The sequence below is a fragment of the Natrix helvetica genome (assembly GCF_964273705.1).
Source record: "Natrix helvetica genome assembly, chromosome: 10".
Lineage (NCBI taxonomy): Eukaryota > Metazoa > Chordata > Lepidosauria > Squamata > Natricidae > Natrix > Natrix helvetica.
Genome location: NC_138561.1, coordinates 6229638 through 6252075, shown reverse-complemented (window position 1 = coordinate 6252075; position 22438 = coordinate 6229638). Strand labels below are relative to the sequence as shown.

At 46.5% G+C, this 22438-nt stretch overlaps 2 protein-coding genes across 3 annotated transcripts in view; one reads left to right on the top strand and one right to left on the bottom strand.

Annotated features, from left to right (window-relative positions):
- BBS2 (Bardet-Biedl syndrome 2) overlaps nucleotides 1–4350 on the top strand; it is a 38706-nt gene extending 34356 nt beyond the window's left edge. For both annotated transcript variants that reach the window (XM_081963342.1, XM_081963341.1), the window contains exons 15-17: nucleotides 1926–2038; nucleotides 2993–3141; nucleotides 3981–4350. In XM_081963342.1, coding sequence (XP_081819468.1) covers nucleotides 1926–2038; nucleotides 2993–3141; nucleotides 3981–4087 — 369 coding nt within the window. In that variant the 3' untranslated portion in view covers nucleotides 4088–4350. The remainder of the gene's footprint in view (nucleotides 1–1925; nucleotides 2039–2992; nucleotides 3142–3980) is intronic.
- Nucleotides 4351–4684: 334 nt separating this feature from the next.
- OGFOD1 (2-oxoglutarate and iron dependent oxygenase domain containing 1) lies at nucleotides 4685–22314 on the bottom strand. Its single transcript, XM_081963352.1, has 13 exons — nucleotides 22139–22314; nucleotides 18190–18335; nucleotides 17531–17577; nucleotides 16391–16491; nucleotides 14554–14670; nucleotides 12952–13043; nucleotides 12303–12431; nucleotides 11113–11226; nucleotides 10523–10602; nucleotides 9985–10229; nucleotides 9617–9733; nucleotides 8261–8319; nucleotides 4685–5836 (listed from the first exon to the last, which is right to left on the bottom strand). Exons 1-13 carry the CDS (start codon nucleotides 22296–22298, stop codon nucleotides 5684–5686), a joined length of 1560 nt encoding a protein of 519 aa, XP_081819478.1. The 5' UTR covers nucleotides 22299–22314; the 3' UTR covers nucleotides 4685–5683.
- Between the last annotated feature and the right edge of the window lie 124 nt (nucleotides 22315–22438).

The following is a 22438-nucleotide window of genomic DNA, read 5'->3' as shown; positions in this document are numbered from 1 at the left end:
ATTTATCTTCCAGCCGATCAGACCATTTTGTCTTAGGAAAGATTGCCTCTTTTCATGGCATCTCAGGCCATCTCATTGCTTTTCTGCTGAATGGAATTGATGCTCCATTTCAGACAAAACTTGCAACAGGAGACTTGAATTGTCAACAGCTTTGCTTTTAGGCTGGAGATTCACTCAACCAAATTACTTGCTTTGTCTGAATTTGAATGAGCCACCTGTGAGGTTTTGGAACGCTCATGATTTTGCAAGCAGATCTGTCTGTGGTGACAGGGGGAGTCCCAGAACTCTAAAATCTCAAGGAAGTATTCGACCAGGAGGTACTTCGAATGTCTGCCCCAAGGAAGTGGCTCCATAACACGAAGACTCCAGGGATCACAGGCAGTGCAGAGCCTCCTTTTTCCCCAGAAAGCAAACATCTAATTGTCTTGTCTAGCAAACACATATTTTTGGGGTGTGCAATAGTGGCAAATATCTGTAGCTCAGGTGTAGGATGAGGGTGAAGGTTCGTCCTTTGAAACTTGTGGGTTGGTTTCCAAACGTTTAAGTTACCAGGCTAGGTAACATCTTCAGCAGAGTTTAGGGGATGTCAGTGTTCTTCTGTTTATAAGGGCTTCAGGTGTGGGTATGTCAAGGGAGGGTCTTGTGATGGGTCTTGTGATAAGGAGATGACATCAGGCCAGGGTCATTGGGAGGTTAACTGTTGATGGATGGGGGATTGTGTGGGTTGGTCGCGGGTCGGTGCCGTCTCTGGTTGGCTGTGCGGTTGATTTGGATTTTGTGGGGTTCATAGGCTGGTTGTGGGTCAGCGTGGCTGTGGATGGAATTGCTTGTAGAGTGCCAGACTTTGATGCACCCATGAGCGTGGCTGCTGACCCCTCCAGCACCAGAATCAAAGGAGGCGGCGTGGGAGTCAGGGTCAGCATCAAGGCAAACTGAGACCTCCGAGGGGGAAGAGGGAATGGAGCTGGCAGAGAGAGAGAGGCAGAGGCAGAGCCTGGGCCGTTTGTCAGCCCTCAGGTAGAGAGTCAACAGCCCCCAGGTCTGGAGGTGGCTGATGAGGAAGAGGAGAAACAACTGGATCCAGTGCCTGACATGCGAATGCACAGAAGGCAGAGGAGAGGAGAGCAGTGGAAATGTGTGGGCTGATCCTTGGGATGGAAGAGCCACTGCTGCTAGCGAAGCCCCATCCTAGTTCTGGGGATAAAAGGCAGGGGGCGGAGATGAATAGATGTGGCAGAGGAGAGGAGAGCAGTGGAAATCTATGGGCCGGTCCTTGGGATAGAAGAGCCAGTGCTGCTAGTGAAGCCCCACCCTAGCTCTGGGGATAAAAGGCAGGGGGCAGAGATGAATAGATGTGGCAGAGGAGAGGAGAGCAGTGGGAATCTATGGGCCAGTCCTTGGGATGGAAGAGCCACTGCTGCTAGCGAAGCCCCACCCTAGCTCTGGGATAAAAGGCAGGGGACGGAGATGAAAAGATGTGGCAGAGGAGAGGAGAGCAGTGGGAATCTATGGGCCGGTCCTTGGGAAAGAAGAGCCAGTGCTGCTAGCGTAGCCCCACCCTAACTCTGGGAATAAAGACAGGGGGTGGAGATGAATAGATGTGGCAGACAACTATTCCTCTCCCTGCCAGACAGACTGGTTAGCCTGCGGTGAGAGAGAAACATTTTTTCTGGGCTGTCGGCCCTCCTAATTAAAGAAATCTTTGAGTTGAGGGTTTCTCATGTTTGGGGAGCTGAGTCAGAACAGTGGCAGGTTGACACACCACACCTGAAGTCCTTATAAACGACACCGACATCCTCTTAAACTCCACTGAAGATGTTACCCAGCCTGGTAACGAAACGTTTGGACACCAATGCCCCAGCTCGGAGAACGAACCTTCACCCTCCTATTACCTGTCTTAAGGTGTGGGTGGTTCTCCTCCACAGGTAGACAGCTCTCATACAGTTTGTCAGAAGCTCACAGCCAACATGGCTGACAGCTCCAACTCCATCCGCAGCATGCTGGTTCGAGCAGAAGATTCCCGGCTGATGGGAGACTGGTGAGTAACACCGATCGATCGAAAGACGGACTGATAGAAGACTGATTGATCAGCAGGTATTGCGGGCCCCACTGGCAAAGGAAAGCTCGGGAGTTTATCGGTTGGAAACACGCAGAAGAGGCCTTCAGCCCAGGATGGATGAAAATTGATGGTGTTTTTTTTTTTAAATCAGATTTTCTAAAATTTAAATTGATTTTTTTTAAAATCAAATTTATTTTAATAAAATGCTTTTGGAGCAAAAATCTATCTAAAGGTAGTTTTCCATATAAGGCTACGTTAGTAATTTAGTTTATTCAGCATGAAACGGAGCTGAGTTATGTAGCATGAGGCGGCTGTATATTCTGCAATATTGGGACTGTCGGTGAGTCAACAGCAGGTCAGAGGAGGAGCCGCTTGCGAGACAGAGATGACAGTTGCTCTTTAATAATTATGATTCATTTTAATAATTATGAATTATGATTTAATGGGAGTTGATTTAAATCAAGCTTTTTTTTTTACTGGGGATTTAAATCAAGATTTAAATTGTCAAGTCGATTTAAATCAAATCCAACCTGCTTCATCCTGTTTCAACCTTGAGCCTGGTGAGATTCGAACTGCCAAATTGCAAGCAGCCGGCAGTCGTTGCCTGCAGTACTGCCCTCTGACCACTGCGCCACCGTTTGAGGAAAGCTTGTCTTGCATTCATTGCAACTCAGATCCCAACGGCTTAAATAGCTTTCAACTGTTATTAATCAGTGGAACAGCTTGCCTCCAGAGGTTGTGAATGCTCCAACACTGGAAGTCTTTAAGAAGATGTTGGATAGCCATTTGTCTGAAACGGTATAGGGTTTCCTGCCTAGGCAGGGGGTTGGACTAGAAGACCTCCAAGGTCCCTTCCAACTCTACTATTTTATTGTATTGTTTTGTATTGTATTATTTGCTTTATACTCTTTTAATTTCCGTTTCCCCTTGCAGGAAAAACATGAAGAAACGGTATAATGAACTGTATGACCTCAACAAGGATTTATTGTCTCAGTACAAGATTCGCTGCACCAATCACTCAGAGTTTCTAAATAATCTTAAAGCCATAAATCAGGCCATCCAACGAGCAGGAAATCTCCGAGGTAGGGTCTGAGGGAGGGAGCCGTAGGATCAGTTCTCATATACACGTTGTGTCACTTGAAAAGAAGCTTGAAAAGAAAAGTGTGTGCTTAAGGTGAATTTTAACCTGGAAAGAAATGGGAGTGGGTTTTGAAGGGGGGGGCTGGATTCTTGAGTTTCTCAAATTAAAATTTGAGAAACATTGATCTAGATGACTTTGGCCTCCGATTTGCAACTCAGAAGAACTCAAGCCTCTGGCAGGAAATAAAAAGCAGAGGTCCCAAAGTGGCAAATAGTTTTGATCCACCCTTTCTCCAAAACTATTGAAACGGTAGCTCTATTTATCCCGAAAGAATCTTGTTGACTTTTATGTGCTTCGTTAGAACATTTAACAAGAGGCACAGACATTTGGAGAAAGTGTCCGGGTTTTTTCCCCCTTTAATCCCATCTGGAAAAGGGCTGGCTCTTTTTTTTCCTTCCTCGAGGTTTCATTTTGTATAGATCCCAGCCTCATCCCCAATTTGTTTCCCTCTCGCAGTTTCCAGAGAGCCCTTGAGTCTCCTCTTTTAAGACTGCTGGGCTAAGAGATCCTGGCACATGACTGCTTGCGTGCCTTTCCTACAAATTTAAAAAATGGGCCACAGACGGCCCCCGTTCACCTTCCGAGGGAATTCAAAATAACGCAAACAGCGAGCAACAATAGCTATGTCCTGCACAGGCTGTCCCCTTCTCAGCTGATTTGGGTTGGGGGCGGGAGGGAGACAACACTTTCCCCTTCTGGACTGCAAAAGTGTCCATTTGCATTCTTGGAAAAGAACAGACTCTGCTAACTCTTCGTTGTTGTTTTTTTCTCTTTCTCCAGTTGGCAAACACAAAATGCAAGTGATTGCTGCCTGCCGGGACGCTATTAAGAACAACAGCGTTAATATGCTCATCAAAATCATGCGCTTGGGGACATCGTGCTCTTGATCCGGAGTGAAGACTGGAGGCCAAAACTAGCCAAGGGAGACGAGCCGAAAGATCTGGCTGTAGGTAGACGGTAGAGGATGCTGTCAGATTAGTGCCCAGTGAAAGCGCAGGATGAAGACGTTCCTAGGCCTAAAGGTCTGGCTGCCTGCAGTAGAGGAGAGGAGGCCAGGAATGTTGGTACTTTATAAACATCATGCTAGCGGAGACATGGCCAAGCTTTTGTGGATGTTACAGACCAAACCTGGGAATTTCAGAAGCCAAAACCCCCCACAAAAAACGCCCTGGAGGCCGTTGATTAAAATAGCAACGTTTGATTCTTCAATAAAATTGACAAACCTCAGTCTATCGGCATGATTTAGTTCATTTACACCAGAGGTGTGGCCAATCTTGGCAACTTGTAAAACCTGTGGACTTCCAATTCTGGGAGAATTCCCACAATTGAAGTCCCCAGATCCCAGAATTCCCCAGCCACCCATGCTGGCTGGGGAATTCTGGGAGTTGAAGTCCGCAAGTCTTAAAATGGCCAAGGTTGGACACCCGTGAGCCAGGCAAGGAAAAACTGTACTCTAACTTTGTACGAAGCAAGAAAAGAAAAGCTTAAAAGTTAACACCAAACCTTTATTATTAATATAAATTAATGTGAGGTCTTGATTAAGAATAAAGTTTGAAAAGGGTCCCTGCCTTTTAAGCTGGGCGCAACTATTGAGTTAGGATTCTCCCTTTGGTGCAGCTGATAGTAACCTGCTTACACATTTAAAAGGCTGGCTTGATTTACGGTTTAACAAGCTCCATGGATCCAACCAGTAGAGGCTTACTCAACAACCTTCCATGATTATTAACCCAAGCTGCAAAATATCACATCATTAGACCAATAGGGAACACCCTTCTTTGGTCGTCTGTGAGAAATGGTGGATTTTGGAGAACACAGCGAATCTTGGCTTCTTCCGGGCTACTGTGTTTTTCTGAGGCTACTTAAAGGTAAAGGTTCCCCTTGCACATATGTGCTAGTCGTTCCTGACTCTAGGGGGCGGTGCTCATCTCTGTTTCTAAGCCCGAGAGCCAGCGCCGCCCAAAGACGTCTCTGTGGTCGTGACTCAATGCCGAAGACGCACGGAACGCTGTTCCCTTCCCACCAAAGATGGTCCCTATTTTTCTACTTGCATTTTTGATGTGCTTTTGAACTGCTAGGTTGGTAGAAGCTGGGACAAATAACGGGAGCTCACTCCGTTATGCAGCGCTAGAGATTCGAACCGCTGATCTTTCTGATTGACAAGCTCAGCATCTTAGCCACTGTGTCTCTTTGCAGCTGCTTAGGATGAGCCATAACCAGAGTCCTGCCCTCAGTCCAAATGACGTTGTACTTGTATTGCTTACAAGGTGGAAGCTTTGGGGTGGGAGGGCGGGGCGGGGGGGCGGGCTACAGCAGTTCAGAGCATGGTTAAATTTCCCAAAAGGCCCAAGAAAAGGAGTGGTGTTTTGCAGGAGCATCAGCGTAAAGCAGTTTGTGCAACAGAATCTTTCTTTGTAAGGAAAAAAAAACCCTTTTGAGCATTGAACTAAGAGAAATGATTCGCCGTCACTGGTTGGCACCATCTCTCATTCATAGTAAACAAAGGAGAAGTCCCAGAATTCTTTCGGATCTGGTGTCTGCTCCAAACTACGCTGATTAATGTACTTCACGAATTTCAGTGTCTCTCGATCTCGGTAAACTAAAGCCAAGCAATTGGCCTCTGGATTCACCGTCAGCAGCTTGAAGAGAGAATAAAACAAGGGCAGTTAAGTAAAACAACTTGTTTGCATACTACTTTCTAAGGAGCGTGCAGGAAAACCTTGCTTTCATGGCTGCATCTGTGCAGACCCGCCCAAATGACGGGTTTCAATAAAACGAGAAAACATTCAGTCTGCATGCAGAGAAGAATAGGATCTAACCCAGCTGTAATTTCCCATTAAAATAAACATTAAGGTAGTTTCACCACAGCGTGGAAAAGAGGATTGTCAGTGGCTACTCATTAAGAGTAGATGAGATGCTACATTCATTTTAGGCTCATGTTCAAATTCACAAGAGGCATCTTGAACAGCTGCTGTGGGAACAAAATGTTCCTCTATTCAGCCAGCTCCGGCCCTTTTGAAACAGCACAAAAAAGGCAAATTCTTGGCTTGAAACAATGATGGGAATTGAAAGTAGAAACTTGGCAGTAACGTAACACCATTAGCAATGCTCTTACGACGGAGTATTTGGTCCAGTTTTGCCAATGCACCTTAGAAAAAGATACCACGGGATTTAACCCCAAAAAGGGAGGATACCAAAGTGATTACTGGATTGAATTGGATCCCCTGCAGGGTGAAACAAACGATTATTGTATATGATGGGCAGAGCCAGGGAGGAAATGATATAAATAAGAACAAGCATACAGATAAAAGTCTGTAGAGATTCTCAGTCCTCCAAGTCATGGTTGTGCCAAAGGTGCTTTTTCAAGAGGCCACTGGGCTTTCTGGTTCTTTCTTAGAAGACGTTTCGCTTCTCATCCAAGAAGCTTCTTCAGCTCTGACTGGATGGTGGGGAATGGAAGGATTTATATTCCTTGCAGACAGCTGGTCAATTGTATCCTTTTGCAAGTCCAGTTGCCTCCTGAAAAAAGCCCCTTTGGGACAACCATGACTTGGAGGACTGAGAATCTCTGCAGACTTTTAGCCATACAATTTGGGATGAAGACCCTTGGAATAATGTGGGAATAGGAATGGATTTCCGGAGGAAAAAAATGCAGAGTACAGGAACCATTTGCACCACTCAGGTGACCCTGAGGAGACAGACAAACCTCCAAGTGGCCTCAATGACCCTCTAAAAGGATGCAAATGCCCAGCTGTCTGCCAGGAATATAAAATCCTTCCATTCCCCACCATCCAGTCAGAGCTGAAGAAGCTTCTTGGATGAGAAGCAAAACTTCTTCAAAGAAAAAAACAAGGAAGTCCAGTTGTCTTCTGAAAAAGCACCTTTGGGACATGTCTACAGGTAGTCCTCAACTTACAATCATTCGTTGAGTGACTGGCATTCAAAAAAGTGACCTGGCCAGTCCGCACGATTGCAACTGTTACAGCATTCCCACCGTCATAGGATCAAGATTTCTGCACTTGGCAACCAGCATGTATTTGTACAAAGACTGCAGCATCCCAAGGTCAAGCGTTCGCCATTTGGGATTTTCCCCATCCGCCTTCTCACAAAGTCAATGGGAAGGAGATTTACAACGAATGCGTGAATTGCTTAACTTCAACGATTCACTTAACAACCGTGAGAAGAGAAAAAGAAGAAGAACGATTGGGCACAGCTCACTTAACACCACCTTGCTTAGCAAGAGAAATTCTGTTCCTATTTGTGGTTGAAAGTTGGGGACTCCCTGTAGAACAGGGGTGTCAAACTCAAGGCCCACAGGCTGGATCAGGCCCTTGGGGTGCCTGCACGGCTGCCCTGGAAACAAAGGACCGGCTCGCAGTGCCTTTGCCAGCAAAAATGCCCCCCACCCCCAGCTCCATTTTCGCTGGCGGAGGGTTGCAGGAGACTGGCATGGCTGAAAACGGAGCCTGAGCCCCCTGCATGCGTCCATCCCCCGAGTTCTGTTTTCGCTGGCAAAGGGCTAGCAAACCAAGCTAAAAACAACAGGAGAGTGAAGAGTGAAGAGGAAAAAAAGGAAGGAGATAATGACAGTGAGGGAGGGTCTGAGGGAAGTCCTGCCTTAGCATTTGGCCACCACAGGTGCTCTGGATACGAGATGAGTTTGCCACAGCCACCCTGGCCCCCTGGGGTCAAACCCAACCCTTATGCGGCCCTCCATGAAACCCGAGTTTGATAGCCTTGCTGTAGAATACTTAAGGTTGTTTCACCCTCTGCTCCAATTTTGCATAGTTTCCCTGATCCAACACAGTTCTGGGCACTGAGACTCCTTTCATTACTTCACTATCCCCTTGCATGATAACGAGGCTAAGGTCACCAAGAAACCCTGCTTTTCAAGTGGCATGCAGTGCTCTGTCACATGCAGGTAAAGCAGTTCTCTAGCATTTTAAGGAGGAGCCGTGAGCTACTTCCCAAGGCTGGGCATCTGGAAAGGGAGGGATAGGAAGAGCTTAAACGATCTGTGGGCTGAGCGGTGCCCCTGAAAATGGGGAAAAAAAAACATTTACCTCTTCATCTTCACCTTTTGCAATGTACGAAGTGAAGCCTCCCGATTCGACGTCCCAATCTTAAAAGGAATGAACATCCCATTTTAAAGCGAGCAGCCACAAAACAAATCCATTTGCCAAAACACAACAGTAAGTGTTAGGAATGTAAGCTAACAGTTGGGTTAGCAATATAGAAACCAGGATGGTAGTACTGTTGCTTTAAGTACTGCTGTAATGTGATTGGTTGCTGTTACCTCAAGCAGCCATAAGAGGGAGCTAGAATGACTGTTAACTCTCTGTTTGTTAGACGCTGATCGGTGTATTGTGAGGTACTGTGTTTTTGCTACTGTTAGCCTAAACTGATTATTTGATACTGGACCGTGTTCAAAGGCTCATTCCTTAACTGAGAACATTGATAACTGACTGATGAACCGTGTATGACTGGGACTGTAAATTGAACTCTGAATACCTCTATATTTCCACATAGTAAACTACTATATTTTATACTATTCGGTGTCCCTGTATGCTGGTTTGTGCATGTTCTTCCATACCACTCTCATTACACTTCTCTGCACACTCGCTCCCCTAACGGCGAGCTTGCTTACTTACTTAACAGTAAGGTTGATTGATTTTTGTGGACTTATGTGCCGCTCATCTCTAGAGGCTAGGGGAGACTGGGTGGCTGAGCAACATTGGCCCTAAGATGATTTAAAAATTTGTTTTTAGAGGAAGTTTGGCCAACTCAACTGAAAAGATCTAGTGATGGCTTTGGATTGTGAAGAGAGGTATATACAACATCTGCAAGGATGAAAATGCAAGCAGTTTCCAGAGATGTCTATGGAGATTCTCAACTCATCCAGGTTGTGGTTGTCCCAAAGGTGCTTTTTTTCCCAAGAGGCAACTGGACTTTCTTGTTTTTTTTTGTTTTGAAGACGTTTCGCTTCTCATCCAAGAAGATTCTTAGATGAGAAGCAAAACGTCTTAAAAAAACAAGCAAACCAGAAAGTCCAGTTGCCTCTTGAAAAAAAAAAACACACCTTTGGGACAGTTTCCAAGGAGACATTATATTTTGTCATTTGGGCATAAAGGATTTTCCCCTTCTGTGGTTAACCCTGGATTATCTTCTTGCGTTAATGGATAAAGCAAGCAGCTCAAAACGAAGATACTTGAAACTTAGCCGATGTCGGCTGACTTTGAAGATCAGTGAGTGGATAACCTGTTGCTTGGGAGCGGCTGATCTTAATCCCTTCCGTGGCGCTTCGACAAGGTGCTGCCTCTCTCCCCTTGGCCTTCCTTCCTTCCTTCTTTGATGGAAGGAGGGGCAGGGAAAGCTCTCCCCATTGAACAGTTTCAGACAAGCTTAAAAATGAAACCCACCTTCTCCCCCGCAGAAGAACAGCAGATCCAGGGCGAACTCTGCTCTTTGGGCATCGTGGATCAGCGTGTAGCATCCTTTTCTCCAGCGTCTCAGCTCTCCAGCGCAAAGTGGGACGCCTGAGGGAAGAAAAGAGCAGATGTTCTTGGCTTTCAGGATGCCCACGCCTCATTTTGAAGAATAGGGTGCAGGAGGGAGAAAAAAACCCTCCGTCCTTAAGAGTCTCTGGCAGTGTTTCTTAACCTTGGCGACTTTAAGTCCTTTGGACTTCAACTCCCAGAATTCCCCAGGGATAACTAAGCATGTGGGGCACATTGTGATTTGGGCTGCGCTGACAGATTTATGACTAGATCTGGAAAGCTCAACATACCATTCTCTTGGTTTTCCTCATTTTCGGGGATGGTCCCTGGTGCCTCGGTACAGTCGGCGTTGCCATCTTCCTCTTGACTGCTGGGTCCTTGTGAGGGTCCTTCCTCTTCCTCCTCTGGGGCTAGAAAATGCAGTTTGAGGCCCGTGAAATTGGAAAGGAGCAAAAACAAGGCCTCGGACCGGAAGAGCTCCAAGCACTCTTTTAAAGTGGCCGGCAAGCTTTTCTCCTCTGCCTTCTCGTAATGCCTACAAAAGACAGCAAGCTTCATTAGTGAGGATTTTCGTACACTTCCTTTCTTCAAAATGCTTTGCTGTTTGGAATGTCATACCCTCATTTCCTTACTAGCCTATAAGACGACCGGCTGGATTAACCAAAACTCTCAAGGTGATCCGGTTTTATAAGCGATTCTCGCGTTACATTCACGGATCTCTTGGAGCAGGAGCCAAATCCAGCTGGCAGAAGGTTGGTGGCGGCTGGAAAACTGCTCAGCTGAACCCAGCTGCTCAATTGGGAGCGACGCAGCCTGAAGCAGCCTTACCTTTTGTTGGGAGGCCCTCTGCCGCTCCAGGTGAGTCCTTCCATCTTCAGAGCTTTGCAAACCAGCTCATACATGTCTCTCTAGAAACCAAACATAAGGAAAGTCCATCTGAAGCAAGCTCTTGTTGGAAGCAGAGTGTTTGCAAAAGCAGCTGATGGAGGAGCCTGATGGAATTAATTCCTTGGTCAAATTTTAAGTTAAGCGAGTCCGTTCCCTTCTCCCCCCTCCCCCCGCCGCCTTTTACATCCTTTCTGGCCACGGTTGTTAAGCGAATCATTGCAGTTATTAAGTTAGTGACATTGTTGTTAAGGGAATCTGGCTTCCCTGTTGATTTTGTTTGTCGGAAGGTCGCAAAAATGGAAAATATGACCACCACCCCCGGACACGGCAACCATCGTATGTGCGAAAATTAGTCATAAGTCACTTTATTTCAGTGCGGCTGTAACTTTGAACGGTCACTAAACAAACTGTTGTAAGTCAAGGACGACTCGGCACCTCTCAACCTGTCACGTGAAGCTGAAAGGACGATGAGAATAGGGACCGTACCTGTTTGCCTTATCGCCTTGCACCCAAGAAAGTGCTGGCCTCACCTTGAGAAAGTCTTTCAGCAAGATCTCAGATCGATCTTCAAATTCCTCCTGGATCTGTGCTTGGGAATCCATGTCCAAATAAACTGGATTGATCCAATCATATAAGATTTCATGCTGGAAAAATGTGGAGGAATGGAAGACAAGGCTGAAATTTACACTATGGCACTGAAAATCAACTTATCTTAAAGTAACCACCTTTGTTCTTTGTGGCTCTTATTTCCAGAAATACAATACAATACAATACAATACAATAAGAAGAGGGGAGTGGAATGGAATAGAATAGAAAAAGAAGAGTGGAGTGGAACGGAACAGAACAGAATACAATAAGAGTGGAGTGGAGTGGAATGGAATACAATACAATACAATAAGAAGAGGGGAGTGGAATAGAACAGAATACAATAAGAAGAGTGGAGTGGAATAGAATGGAATACAATACAATAAGAGGAGTGGAATGGAATGGAATAGAATAGAATTCTTAATTGGCCAAGTGTGATTGGACACACAAGGAATTTGTCTTTGGTGCAGAGGCTCTCGGTGTATATAAAAATACAAGATACTTTTGTCATGGATCGTAAGGTGCACCACTTAATGACAGTCATTGGATAGAAATAAGCAATCAAAACATACTAGGAAACAATCAATATAAATTGTAAGGATACAAGCAACAAAGTTACAGTCATACAGTCATAAGTGGGAGGAGATGGGTGATAGGAATGATGAGAAAATTAATAGTAATGCAGACTTAGTAAATAGTCTTAGTAAATAGTAAATGGCAAATTCTGGTACGTGCTTGACATGCATTACCCAGTACAGTGTTTCTCAACTTAAGTCAACTTTAAGATGTATGGATTTCAACTCCCAGAATTCTCCAGGCAACTCAAGCATCTTAAAGTTGACCAGGCCCAGGAAATACTGGCCCAGCATGTATTGCACTCAGTAGTCAACACATCATCTTCATAACCATACTGAAGTGTGTATCACAGACACACAAAGTTACAAACTGCAGCTTCTATTTGAAGAAATGACTATTCCCAGCTTGGCCCCCTCAAATGTTAGGCTAAAGATGCAACATGAAAGCAAAGGCAGAAACAATGGTCTTTCCAGAGAAAACGTTAAAAGTTTCTCCTTAGTAGGCCAGAGCAAGAATCAAAAGTCTTGTAGAGCAATGCCACAGGTAGCAAGCAGCTTACATCACGGGGGATATGGGGGCTTCGTGGAATCCGTGGCTCGATATGGCGTGGCGGCCTCGCAACCGAGGGGCCGTGAAACCAGCCGCTCACCGACAGGCGGCATTTCTCTCTGGAAACGACTTCAGACACCTGGGATAGAGGAAAAGGCGAAAGAACACGTAAGCGCTGATTTCTCAGACAAAGATGCTGTCAGGAAATTTCTCATCCCTAGGTTAACTCTCTCCTTGCTTAGGCAGGAAACCCTCATCACTTCAGACAAATCATTATCTAACATCTTCTTTAAAACTTCCCGTATTGGAGCATTCAGAACTTCTGGAGGCAAGCTGTTCCACTGGTTACTTGTCCTTACTCTTAGGAAGTTTCTCCTTAATTCCAGGTGGCTTCTTGCCTTGATTAGTTTCCATTTATTGTTTCTTGTTCTACACTCAAGTGCTTTGAAAAATAGCTTTGCTCCCTCTTCTTTGTGGCAGCCCCTGAGATATTGGAAGACTGCTATCATGTCTCCCCTAGTCCTTCTTTTCATTAAACTAGGCATACCCAGTTCCTGCAACCATTTTCCATATGTTTTAGCCTCCAGTCCCCTAATCATCTTTGTTGCTCTTCTCTGCACTCTTTCTAGAGTCTCAACATAAGGAGAACAATTGCTTACCTGGTGGAAGGAGACTGGTGATACTTCAAAGAAAGCCAGCGAGTTCCAGGAAGGGACCAAAGACTTGACGATCTGCAAAGGCTGGAAATGATCTGCCAGAGACAAGGACACATACAAGACACACTCCAGTAAGCAGAACTATCTGGAATTCTCCCACTGCCTCCACATTTCACCACTATCTGGCTTTGTCTGACTTCTAAAGGAAAGAGAGGAAAAGTGACGCTTGGAGAAAGGTTTAAACAGAAGGACCAAGTTCACAACAAGACTCGGCTTACAATCTAGAAGGATCCAAGTCTCAATCCGGCCCTAATACCATAAGGATCATAAAGTGGTGGTATACAGCCAGTTCAGACTGGTTCAGACGAACCGGTACCCGCTCGGCGCTAGGCTGTCCTATTTAGCCACGTTTCCTAAGCCTCGTGCATGCGTGCAAAGTGCATACACACGCTCACATTTTCGGTGCATGGCGAGCCGGTGGTAAAATTAAGTGAAACCCACCTGTGGTATCCTACTGTATAGCAGCCCATTATGGCAGTACGAAAGCACATATCTCAAGATGGGGGGCCTGCGGTATGAAAGTCTACAGAGATTCTCAAGTCATCCAGGCCACAGTTGTCGCAAAGATGCCATTTCAGGAGGCAACTACACTTCCTTGTTTTTTTCTTTGGAAGAGGTTGTCAACTTGTAAAGCGTTGCCATGGCTATTATCAGGTTGGCATTGGAGGGAGGATCCCATGCATACCTTCGGCCAGAGTCGGATCTCATATTTCTACAACCTGGTGGGTGAATGTGATTTATGACCCAGACAGAGGGGAGGGGGACACAGGGGTAAAGTTCAAACGCAATGAAGCGGAAGTCAGTTTCGGCTCTGCAGGAGAACATGCCAGAATGTGGATCCGAATAAATGAATGGATTTCTTTTGAACTTTGTCTCGAGGCTCCTAAATTAATTAGGTCATCAGACGTTTTTCTTCTTATCCAAGAAGCCTCTCCAGCTCTGACAGGATAGTGGGGAATGGAAGGATTTATATTCCTTGCAGACAGAGCTGGTCATTTGCTTCCCAGCAGAGGGAAGACCTGCGGGAGTGCAAGGCCAGGTGCCAGCGCCTGGAGGCTAACCGGGCTGAGATGGTCAGCCAGTTCCAGGCCATGATGCAGTCCTACTGGAACGAGGCCCTCTGGCTCTTTGCCACATGTGGCACTCCCCTCCCACCTTTGCCCAAAGCCCCACATCAGGAGGCTGAAGCAGACCCCCAAGTTGGAATTTCTGTCCCCCTCTGACCCACACAAAAAGACCCCAAAGGGGGAGACACTCTACAGCAACACAAGGGTTCGTTGCATGTATCCAGCCCAGGGGTCATAGTTTGAAGACCTCTGATTGAGTGCAATATTAATTTTTCTGGGAATCAGCAAAATTTTCTCGCAGACCACCAGTGGTCCGCGGGCCACCAGTTGGTGACCTCTGATATAGGGTGTCAATTAAAGAGAGATGGATGTGGAGGGGGGGGGGGAAGGGAAGGATGGAACCTGAGCTGGCTAGAGCTCCTGAAGGGCAGGTGCGATATAAAATCTACCAAAGCAGGCAAAAATAACTAAATCCTACCATCTGTACAGAAGAGATCCAAAGTGCCCCCATCGTGCTTATGCCAGGGGGGGACAAGATAAAGGATGAATGCGATTCGCCGCCCCTCCAGCTCATCATCGTGACACAGCAGGGTATCTGGAACAAAACGGGAATTTGATTTGTGTGAGGCACACAATGCAGCTAAAATAAAGCAGGGCGATCCAGTTGATTATGCACCATCGGGTCAGTGCTGATTATTCGCACCCAGGTCCAAATCTATTGTTTGCATTCCAATTCAACAATATCTTCTCCATACTTCATAGTATCCCAGGGCTGGAAGAAACCTTGGAGGGCATCCAGTCCAGCCCTCTGCCCAAGGTAGGAGTCCTTATTGCACCCCAGACAAATGGTTGTCCAGTCTCTTCTTGAAGACCTTCAGTGATGGATCACCCACAACTTCTAGAGGCAAGTTGTTCCACTGATTAATTGTTCTCACTGTCAGGAAATTTTTTTCCTTAGTTCTAGGTTGGATCTCTCGTTAATGAAATTCCATCCGTTCCTTCTTTTCCTGCCCTCAGGTGCTTTGGAGAATAAGTTAACCCCCTCTTCTCGGCCACTAACCCTCACGTATTGGCAGACAGATCTCCTGTTTCTCCTAATCCTTCTCTTCATTAAACTTGTCATATCCCATAATCGTCCATTGTACAATTTAGCTTCCGGATCCCTTATAATCTTCGTTGCTCTTCTCTGCACTCTTTCTAGAGCAGTGTTTCTCAACTTTGGCGACTTTTAAGTCCTGTGGACTTCAGAACTCCCAGAATTCCCCAGCCAGCATAGCGATTCTGGGATTTGAAATCCATAGGACTTAAAGTCACCAAAGTTGAGAAACACTGCTCTAGAATCTCAGCATTTAAAAAAAAATATGTATTGTGGTGAGCAGAACTGGATGCAGTACTCCATCTGCCCAATGCTCAAGTCCGTCAAGAAGATCCTTCTGAACCTTGAGCCTATCTTGCAAAGTGTTTGCAATTCCCCCCAGCTTGGTATTGTCTGCAAATCTGAGTTTACCTTCTACCCCCTTTGAGTGCGCTGACTGCCATAGAGAGGCAGGGTCAAAAAGAGCGTCCCTGCGTCGTTAATGGCAGTGGAGGCAGTTTTGGCCAATAAGGAGCGGAGTGACGAGCTTGAGCCTATTGGGTGTCCGAAGGCGCCTGGGAATGCTGCTCATTGGCTGTTCTCAGGGCCCGCCCCTCGGCGGTTCTAAATGCCACTCGCACGACCATAGACTATCGTGACAGTAAACAATAGGGGAGTTGGAAGGGACCTTGGAGGTCATCTAGTCCAGCCCCACACACTGAGTGCAGTTGGTCGGCCAATTACAGATCCATTTGGTGGCGATGCTCTCTATCCCACACTGTTCTGCCTTAGCAAGACCAGGATGTGGCCTACTTTGTCAAATGCCTTACGGAAGCCTAAGCAAATTATGTGCCCAGCATTTCCCTGATCCATTAACTTAGTCTCTTTGTCAAAGAAGACAAGAAGGTTTCAATATTTGTAGCTCCGGGTGGAAATGAGGGGTCCTTGGGGATCTCTGAGCTTCCTTACTAGCACTCATGATCTTACCTAGTTAGGGTAATGGAACATCTGCAAGAAAACAAGCAAGCTCAGAGAGTACCAAGGACCCTTTCACAATAAGGTTTCTACAGCATGATGTTTTTAACAAACCCATGCTGGCTTCTAGTAATCGCCATTAATTTTTAGGTGCTCACAAACCCCGCGGCTCAAGTATCTTTTCTGGATTTCTCAGGAGCATGCAGTTTCTTCTAGCAACACAATAGATTCAATACCTTCAGGGTTCTTTTAATTTCTGGCTTACCTGTATATTCATATTTAGCACAAGACAGGTCGATGGTTGGTTCCAGCTCTACCTGGATCACGTCAGAAAGCCAAAACCGGAATTCTTCAAAAAGAATTTTTCTAAAAAGATGAGAGAGAAGACAGGTGAGTTTGCGGCATCTCAGCTCTACCGATTGTCTAAGCAAGGAGGCATTTTGGCGTTTGCTTTTGAACTTTTATAACTACTGTATTTTTCCGAGTATAAGACGCACCCCCCCCCCAAAAGAGTGTGGAAACGTTGGTGCGTCTTATACAACGAATAGAGACATTTTTGGCCTCCTGAAGCCTGCTCCCGCATCCCATTTTTGCACAAAACGGGCCCTTTTTTTTTTTGCAAAAACAGAGGCATTTTTACCTTCTCCCAGCTCCCAGAAGCACTCTGCAGGCTTCAGCAAGGCTGGGGAAAGGCAAAACGCCTGTTTTTGCGAAAAAGGGGGCATTTTTACCATCCTGCTGAAGCCTGCAAAGTGCTCCTGGGAGCCAGGGAGGACAAAAACGTTTATTCCTTACTTCTTTGAAATTTTGCTGCATCTTATACACCGCTGCGCCTTATAGTCCAAAAAATACAGTAAATAGGGCTCAATTCCTCATAAAGGACATGTTCATGGTTCACAGTAAATAACCATCCTGCTGAAGCCTGCAAAGTGCTCCTGGGAGCCAGGGAGGACAAAAACGTTTATTCCTTACTTCTTTGAAATTTTGCTGCATCTTATACACCGCTGCGCCTTATAGTCCAAAAATACAGTAAATAGGGCTCAATTCCTCATAAAGGACATGTTCATGGTTCACAGTAAATAATTGTAGAGAGGGCTGGGCTGTACATATAGTTAAATAAATACACACAATTTTCAAGCTGATCTAGCCGGACAATGAGCAAAGCCAGGACAATTGTTCTAAATGGGAAAATGAAATTACAACAATTTACCTTCCGGCTGCAATTTCACAGAGCCAAATCTGCATTTGTTAAACCATAATTTGTAGAATAAACTATAATAGTTTATTTTGCAAAAAAAAAAATATTAAGCCTAAATGTGTAGATTGCCACTACATCAAGTTAGGAACGAGGATAATTTTGCTGATCCTATTTGATGGCCAAATCAAAACCACAGGGCTAATTTACCTTAATGCTGCCACGTGGGGCCCTCCTCTCTTCTTTAGGTCATCTGACTTTGCAACAAGAAAGACATATTAGATGATTTAGAGATGGACATTTTTTGCAGAAGAAAACCATACAGGTACAATCACAACTTGGGCCAGCAGCTCTGTCATTAAGCAAAGTGAATACGAAATGAAAAAAATCATATGAACGCAAGTGTGCTCTCCTTTGGAATGCTCACCCTGCCCTGTGCCAATTAGCAAGAAGAAAATTCGTGTTTGTATTTACATCCATTGAAGAGGAACGTTCCCAAAATGCTAAGCAGGCCACAACACTGAGAATGCACATCAAAAACTTAATACAGTGATACTGGCAGTTCCCATATGTTACATAAACAGCCAGGGCATTTCCCATTGCATGCCTGCTTATTCTCTTGTACAGTAATCCCTTTCTCTCCAAACTCTCCAGGGAAGAAAAAAACAAAAACAGGTCAGGCAAAAAGGAAAAAAAAAGTACTGGTTGTAATGGTGATCACATGACTAAGGGACATGATGAATGCAACAGGCATCGATTGTAAAGTTATTTTTTCAGCCCTGACAATCACTTCAAAAGGTCACTGAACAAGGCAGTCAACAAGCAAGTGTTTGGTATATCAGTGCCTTGCGTTAGTTCGAAGCACTCACCTGTTTGAACTTGTACAGGTCATTACACTTTTCGTGGAAATCTAGGCTCAGGAGTTCCCTCTGCAGCTCCTCCAGGAAGTCCTCGTTGGGGATGAAACCTGGGATAACACAGTGGGGGAAAGGCCCAGGATCCAGAGTGACTGCCTCTAGAGAAAACACAACCCATGCGGCAGGTTTTAGAGCTGGAGAGCAGGAGGGAGGTCATGGCAAATAACACCTTATCTTAAATAAGACTCTGTCTTGGGCTTTATTTTAGTCTTAACTTTCATTATATGTATGTATGTATGTATGTATGTATGTATGTATGTATGTATGTATATATACCGTGTTTCCCCGAAAATACAACCTGTCCCGAAACTAAACCCATGCCACATTTTTCGCGTGGGCAAAAATATAAGCCCACCCCCGAAAATAAACCCCCCCTCTGGCCAGGCAGAGCACCGCTCACTGACCTAGCATTATTCCGAAAGCGCCAAGTCGCAGGGGGGGGGAGCGCAAACGTTGCTTGCTGCCTTCGGGATACCGCTAGGTTGGGGAGTGGCGTTCTGCCTGGCCGAAGGGGAGAGTTGCCGGGCGGCTGCTCCCTTGTGAACTGGCTCCCGAAGAGCCGGGCACAGCCTCAGGGGCGAAGCAGCCATGAGGTAACCATGCCCACGAGCAGCCGCCCGGCAAATCCCCTCTCCAGCCGGGAAGAGCGCCATTCACTGACCTAGGGGGTAATCCCCAAAGTGCCAAGCCATGTGGCGCTCTGCCCGCTCCCCAGCTCCTGCGGCTTGGCACATTCGGGATACCCCCTAGGTCAGTGCATGGAGCTCTGCCCGGCTGGAGAAGGGGGTTGCGCGAGCGCCTGTTCCGCTCGCAGCTTCACCAAGCCCTTGCCAGGCTCTCCCAGGCCACCGCTGCTGGCTGCTGCTGCCCGCCGCCGCCGCCCCGCTCCGCTCCGCGCAACTTCAAAACTCGGGCCGAGTCTTTCAGCATCGGCCGCTCTAGGAGTGCTCTCTATGGTGGGCCGGCTGCTGGAAAACTCCCTGTCCGGCAGCCAGCCCACCATAGAGAGCACTCCTGGAGCGGCCGATGCTGAAAGACTCGGCCCGAGTTTTGAAGTTGCGCGGAGCGGAGCGGGGCGGCGGCGGCGGTGGGCAGCAGCAGCAGCCAGCAGCGGTGGCCTGGGAGAGCCTGGCAAGGGCTTGGTGAAGCTGCGAGCGGAACAGGCGCTCGCGCAACCCCCTTCTCCAGCCGGGCAGAGCTCCATGCAGTGACCTAGGGGGTATCCCGAATGTGCCAAGCCGCAGGAGCTGGGGAGCGGGCAGAGCGCCACATGGCTTGGCACCTTAGGGATTACCTCCTAGGTCAGTGAATGGCGCTCTTCCCGGCTGGAGAGGGGATTTGCCGGGCGGCAGCTCGTGAGCATGGTTACCTCATGGCTGCTTTGCCCCTGAGGCTGTGCCCGGCACTTCAGGAGCCAGTTCACAAGGGAGCAGCCGCCCGGCAGCCCCAAAACAATAAGCCCTCCCTGATAATAAACCCAAGGGCATATTTCGTGGGGCAAAAGAAAATAAGCCCCTGGCGTATTTTCGGGGAAACACGGTACATATACATGTGTTGTATTTGTACTGATAAATAAATAAAGGGAGACTAGTATAGATCTATTTCGAGCTAATTAGCTCTCATCAGCTAGCCATACCCTTACTGGGATTTGTACCTGGGCTGTATTATATCTTAGGCAGGAGTCTTAGCCACTAAGCCACAGGCTCTCCTCCTTATCAGTTGAGCCAGGGAAATAAGTATGTATTTGTGTTACAACCCCTGGTATGCCTAAATATGGGAGGAAGGTCACTAGTATATATATATAATGTATTGTGTCACAACCCCTGGCATGAAAATATGAAAACCATATTTTTAATGTTGCCTTTGTTACATTTGTGTTGTATTTGTGCTGATAAATAAATAAAATTAAAAATATGGTTTTCTGCCTGGATGGTCTCCTGGAAAGACAGAAAGGGGAAGCAGTGTGTTCCCTCCCATATTTGGGCATACCAGGGGTTGTGACACAATACAAACCTATTTCCCTGGCTCAGCTGATAAAGGAGGAGAACCTGTGGCTTAGTGGCTAATACATCTGCCTAATATGTAATACAGCCCAGGTTCAAATCCCAGTGAGGGTATGGCTAGCTGATGAGATCTAAATAGCTTGAAATAGATCTATACTAGTCTCCCTTTATTTATCAGCACAAATACAACCAACACACACACACACACACACACACGTGTGTGTATAAATATAGATTGAATTTATCTATCTATATTACAATTTAATCATAAATTTAAATATGAATTTTAATATAGAATTGTGCTTGAATCTTAGGCTCTACCCCCACAAACTGGGCATCTTTAAGAACTGATAATGGGCAAAGTAACAAGATCTAATAAATAGACAGGAATATTAGACCTATTGACTATATCAGAATATTGTTGTTAGCTGTGAAGTTGTTTCCGACCCATTGTGACCCCATGGGCCACATTCCTCCAGGCCTTCCTGTCCTCTACTATCCCCTGGAGACCATTTAAGGACACACCTACTGCTTCAGTGACTCCATCCAGCCACCTCCTTCTCTGCTGTCCCCTTCTTCTTTTGCCCTCCGTCTTTCCCAGCATTCGGCTCTTCTCCAGTGAGTCTTTCCTTCTCATTAGGTGGCCAAACTCTTTGAGTTTCCTCTTCAGGATCTGCCCTTCTGAAGAGCATTCAGGATTGATCTCCTCTAGGACTGACCGGTTGGATGGCCTTGCAGTCCAAGGGACTCACAGGAGTCTTCTCCAGCACCAGAGTTCAAAGGCCTCCATTCTTTGGCGCTCAGCCTTCCTTATAGTCCAACTTTCACAGCCATCCATTGCAACTGGGAAAACCATAGCCTTGACTATACACACTTTTATTGGCAGGGTGATGTCTCTGCTTTTTAGTCTGCCAGAGCTTTAGATTTGCCAGAGCTTTCCTCCCCAGGAGCAAGCGTCTTTTAATTTCTTGGCTGCAGTCCCCATCTGTGGTGATCTTGGAGCCCAGGAAAATAAAATCTGTCACTACCTCCATTTCTTCCTCATCTATTTGCCAGGAATTGAGAGGGCTGGATGTCATGATGTTAGTCTTCTTAATGTTGAGTTTCAAGCCAACTTTTGCGCTCTCCTCCTTCACCCGCATCAAGCAGCTCTTTAGTTCCTCTTCACTGTCTGCCATTAGAATGGTATCATCTGCATATCTGAGGTTGTTGATATTTCTGCCGGCAATCTTAATTCCAACTTTTGATTCGTCTAGCTCTGCCTTTCTCACTTATGTGCTCTGCAGATAAGTTAAATAGGCAGGGCGACAGTATACAGCCTTGCCGGACTCCTTTCCCAATTTTGAACCAATCAGTGGTTCCGTGCCCGGTTCTCACTGTTGTATCTTGACCCACATATAGGTTTCTCAAGAGACAAATAAGATGGTCTGGTACTCCCACCTCTTGCCACACAACCAAAGGCTTTAGCATAGTCAATGAAGCAGAAGTAGACGTTTTTCTGGGACTCCCTAGCTTTCTCCATGATCCAGCCTATGTTGGCAATTTTGATCTCGAGTTCCTCTGCCTCTACGAACATCCATATATGTATCTCTATTTTAAGTTGGCTGTATAACATCATTGTATAGGTCCCTCTCTGTGTATATTACCTTATATTGCATACAGCTACGTGTATGCATGTAAATATACAGCTCACACCTATAAAAATAATGGCCAGGATGAAACTCTAGCAATAAATAAAAATCAATGGCATTTTGCAACGTATCTGGAAAATATCAGTGGGTTAAAGCTCAGTTGCACCCCCTGCCGGTCAATGCCAGCCACAACAGCCCCCTTGCCTCAATGAGGACTGGCCCCTTGGAACTCGCAGCGCTTCCTGCCCCCCCCCCCCCCCCGCTTACCATGCTGAAGCGGCTCCTGGCTGGCCCAAGCGGCGGCCACTTTCCCCTTCAAGGCCGGCTCCTTCAGGGCGGCAGAGAACTCCACGCAGATCTGCCGCTTCACGCGCTTCTTGGCGGCCGATCCCGGCAGAGGCGGCCGCCGCTTCGGCTTCCCGTTCATGCTTCTCCCTGGGGGCACGTCACGTCGAGGGGCGGGTCTTAAAAGGTCGACTTGTCCAATCACCGCGAAGGGAGCGGGAAAAGAGCTGCCTCGAGACTTCCTGTGAAAGGGAACGGAAGTCCCGCCCGCTGCCCGCCACA